The sequence below is a fragment of the Sinocyclocheilus anshuiensis genome, unplaced genomic scaffold (genome assembly GCF_001515605.1).
Source record: "Sinocyclocheilus anshuiensis isolate Anshui unplaced genomic scaffold, SAMN03320099.WGS_v1.1 scaffold287, whole genome shotgun sequence".
Taxonomy (NCBI): domain Eukaryota; kingdom Metazoa; phylum Chordata; class Actinopteri; order Cypriniformes; family Cyprinidae; genus Sinocyclocheilus; species Sinocyclocheilus anshuiensis.
In genome coordinates this window covers 232,177-235,704 of record NW_015552557.1, presented here as the reverse complement: position 1 = coordinate 235,704, position 3,528 = coordinate 232,177, and the positions used below count along the sequence as shown (strand labels likewise).

Sequence of the window (3,528 nt, the reverse complement as noted above, 5' to 3'; positions counted from 1 at the left end):
TCAGAGAAAGCCTCAAGATTCAAGAGATATGGCTTACATACGCAAGACACCAGATGTGCAGCAACATCACCATCAGCATCAACAGGCACATCAACAGCAAACTCAACATCATCAGTCACATCCACAACAACATCAACAACAACCCCAGCAACAACGTCACTCCCAGTCACAGCCACTTATGGACTCTCCCACTGACCAGTCTCACCAATCCCCTCATTTGTTGCAGTCTGTGTTGTCCCACACCCGCAGCAAAACAGACCCTCAGCAACAGCAGCATTCTGTAAGCCAGCAGGCCCTTATGGAAGCCACTGGGGGAGTTGTGTCAGCAGAGACCCATTCCCAGCCCCAGACATCCCAGCTCCAACTCCAGCTTCAGTCCCAGGCTTTGGAAGCAGCTGGTCACTATGGTCATGGTACCCAGCAGCAAGACCAGAGCCGCCCTAAGTCTAACACAGTGTCTTCACTAGACATGCTGGAACATTCCCTCTCTCGGACATCTAGCCAAGAGGGAGCAATGGTGGATGAGAGGACAGGAGGTGAAGGAAGCAGGGGAAATTCTGGAGCTGCAACAGCAGGAAGTGTAGAAAGGCGCCAATCACAGAAGCAACAAAGACTTTCATCTCACCACCCAACGCAGCATCATGCTTCAGAGTTACACTCATATCTTCCTGAGCCAGACATGAGTTTATCAACTACTTCTCATGGACACCACCTATCCCACCATCACCACCAACAGCAACAATCGTCACAAGGTCCTCAACATTCTAACTCCCACCATCAACACCCTCACCCCTCCCATCCTAATCAACAGAGCCATCATCATCTTCCTCCACAGGCCTCCTCAGCAGCTTCTCAGCAACAAGAGCAGTCTCACCCCTCTCACACCTCCCAGATTCCTCAACCTCAGCTTGACCAGCATCAAGGAGAGCCCCACTTTGACACCAGGAATCCAGCAGTGAAATCAAATCAAAACCAAAATCAAAGCCAACAGAGCCAGAGGTTTGTTCCGTTAACATCCATCTGCTTCCCTGATTCTCTTCTCCCAGATGAGGACCGTTCATTCTTTCCTGGAATGGAGGATATGTTCTGCACAGAGGAGTACAAATCCACTTGCTCAGGAGGAACTGGGCAGGGTCAAGATGGGGTTGCAACTGGCCAAGCAGTGCAGGAAGGAATGGAAGGAATTAAACCAACGCCCGGAGGAGGAGACAATACAGGTCCAAGTTATGATATGCTTGGTCATCACAGTGACCAAGGATATGGGCAATATTGCCATGATCTCTCAGAACCTGACAATGGAACCATGCATTTGGATCTTGACTCCTTGAAGACTCAAGAGCTCCCATCTACAGTCAATACAGAGCAGCTTGGACTGATCCAATCTCAACCAGCCAACCTTGGAATGGGGACAACTGGAACAGTGGGGGAAGGATCTGGTGCCAAAATGGGAGGTACTGGGGGATCTGGGTCTGGATCAGGGGGTCTTACCTCTCCTATCTTCTGTTCCTCTCGCCCAAAGAAGCTCCTTAAGTCCAGTTCCTTCCATCTACTGAAGGAAAGACCTGATCCAAACTCCTTGCCCAAGAAGAGCTATGCACAGGAGTATGAATTTGAAGATGACGAGGATAAGGCTGACGTCCCAGCTGACATACGCCTCAACAGCCGAAGCCGACTTCCTGATCTCATACCAGACCTTGTGTCCAGTTGTCGCAAATCAAGTGGTGTGGGAGGGGGAACTTTAAGCCCTTTAATGGGTGATCTAGATTTTGGATACCCATCTCTTGGTCCCCCTCCGCAGTTGATGCCACAAGATGGACCGAAGAAAAGAGGCAGGAAGCCCACAAAGCCTAAACGAGAAGGACCTCCAAGGCCACGTGGACGCCCACGTATACGCCCATTGCCAGAACCTCACCACTCTAGGGGTATGATGGGAGAGTATGGAACAGGATATGTTCCTGAAAGAAGCAGAGGCAGAGGAAGAGGCAGAGGCAGAGGCAGACGGGATGAATCTATGATGGACATGGAGATGACCAATAAAGACCCGAATCAGATGTATCAACAACACATGCAGCAGCAAATGCATCACCAATCACAGCAGCAGCCACAGCATGAGGAGCCAATAAAACCCATCAAGGTAAGATGTTCAAATGTAAAAAATTATAATATACAAATATAAAATTTGAGAGAGGTTGATGTGAGTTCAAACATTTGTAGTTGACGATGGACAATATATTGGGACCATATCAGTTATTGGGCGATACTAGAGTTTTTTTGTAACAGTTTTCTTCAGTATTGGATATTTAATATTACATGCTCATTTCCCTCTATGAGCCATAACATTAAAATAATTATCAGCTTTAGAGGTCGACCGATGTATCGGTTTTGCGGATTAATCGGCACCGATAGTTGATTGCCGAAACTATCTGCTATCGGCAAAAATCCATGCCGATAGTTTTTTCCTAGTTGCTTCCGTTAATTAACAAGTTAATTAACTATGAATTCATTTGAATGATCAATATATAATTTATATTTAATATTAATATTTTTGTTCATTTACAAAGAATGCTTCAGTACTGTTTTTTTTTTTTGTTTTCATACAGTATCCATTTTAAAAACTATCGGTTGATTAATCGGTATCGACCAGTGGGGTCCAACCTAGCTATCGGTATCGGTAAAATCCACTATCAGTCGACCTCTAATCAGCTTATCAGTGTCTGCCAGAATTTTATTATCGGTGCATCTCTTGTAGTTTTTGAATGATGGGACATCTGCATGTTCCAGGTTATTTTCTATAATGTCTTGTTTCCCTTTATTAGATTAAACTTCCTATTGGAACCATGCCATCTTCTGATGCCTTGTTGCGGACAGACTCCTTGTCAGGCACTGATCCGGCTCTCTCAGATGGTTCCCTTGGTTCAGCACCCTCTTTGGGATTGAGCCCTGGGACTCCCGGAGTGCCTGACATGAACAGACCTCAAGACAAGAAGTCCAAATCCCAAGAGGTATGAGAATGCAGTGTAGATCCCAGAGCTGTGTTTTTGAGCATGTTTTTACATTTTGATCTAATGAAAAATTCTGTCCCTTCATATTTAGTTGGAAGAGAAAGAGTCAGAGAAGACTGGCTTTGTTGCCTCATTTTTGGATTTTTTAAAGTCTGGAAAAAGGCCATCAGGATTGTCAACAGGGTCAGCTGACAGCGCTGGAAATGAAGATGCCTCTCCTGGGAAAAGTGGAAGCTTTCGCCCATTATCCCCTCAACCTCCACCTCCCCCAGCTGCTGCAGCTTTATCTGGATATGGAGATGGTGAAAGTGATGGAGGACTGTCTTTGGGTGGCTGTCCTAGCCCATGCAAGCGTTTGGATGAAGAGCTGAAAAGGAACCTTGAGACATTGCCCTCCTTCTCGTCCGATGAGGAGGACTCTGTCGGAAAGAACCAGGACCTGCAAAAGAGCATCTCCTCTGCAATCTCTGCCCTGTATGACACTCCTCAACTCACCTCTACAATGCAGCCTCCTTCACTTCCACCA

General features: G+C 46.5%; 1 protein-coding gene across 1 annotated transcript in view; it reads left to right on the top strand.

Moving 5' to 3' along the window:
- Nucleotides 1-3,528, top strand: part of prr12a (proline rich 12a) — a 42,407-nt gene that overhangs the window by 17,280 nt on the left and 21,599 nt on the right. Inside the window, exons 6-7 of the mRNA XM_016455225.1 lie at nt 157-2,134; nt 2,817-3,002. Of these exons, the coding sequence (XP_016310711.1) occupies nt 157-2,134; nt 2,817-3,002 (2,164 nt within the window). The remainder of the gene's footprint in view (nt 1-156; nt 2,135-2,816; nt 3,003-3,528) is intronic.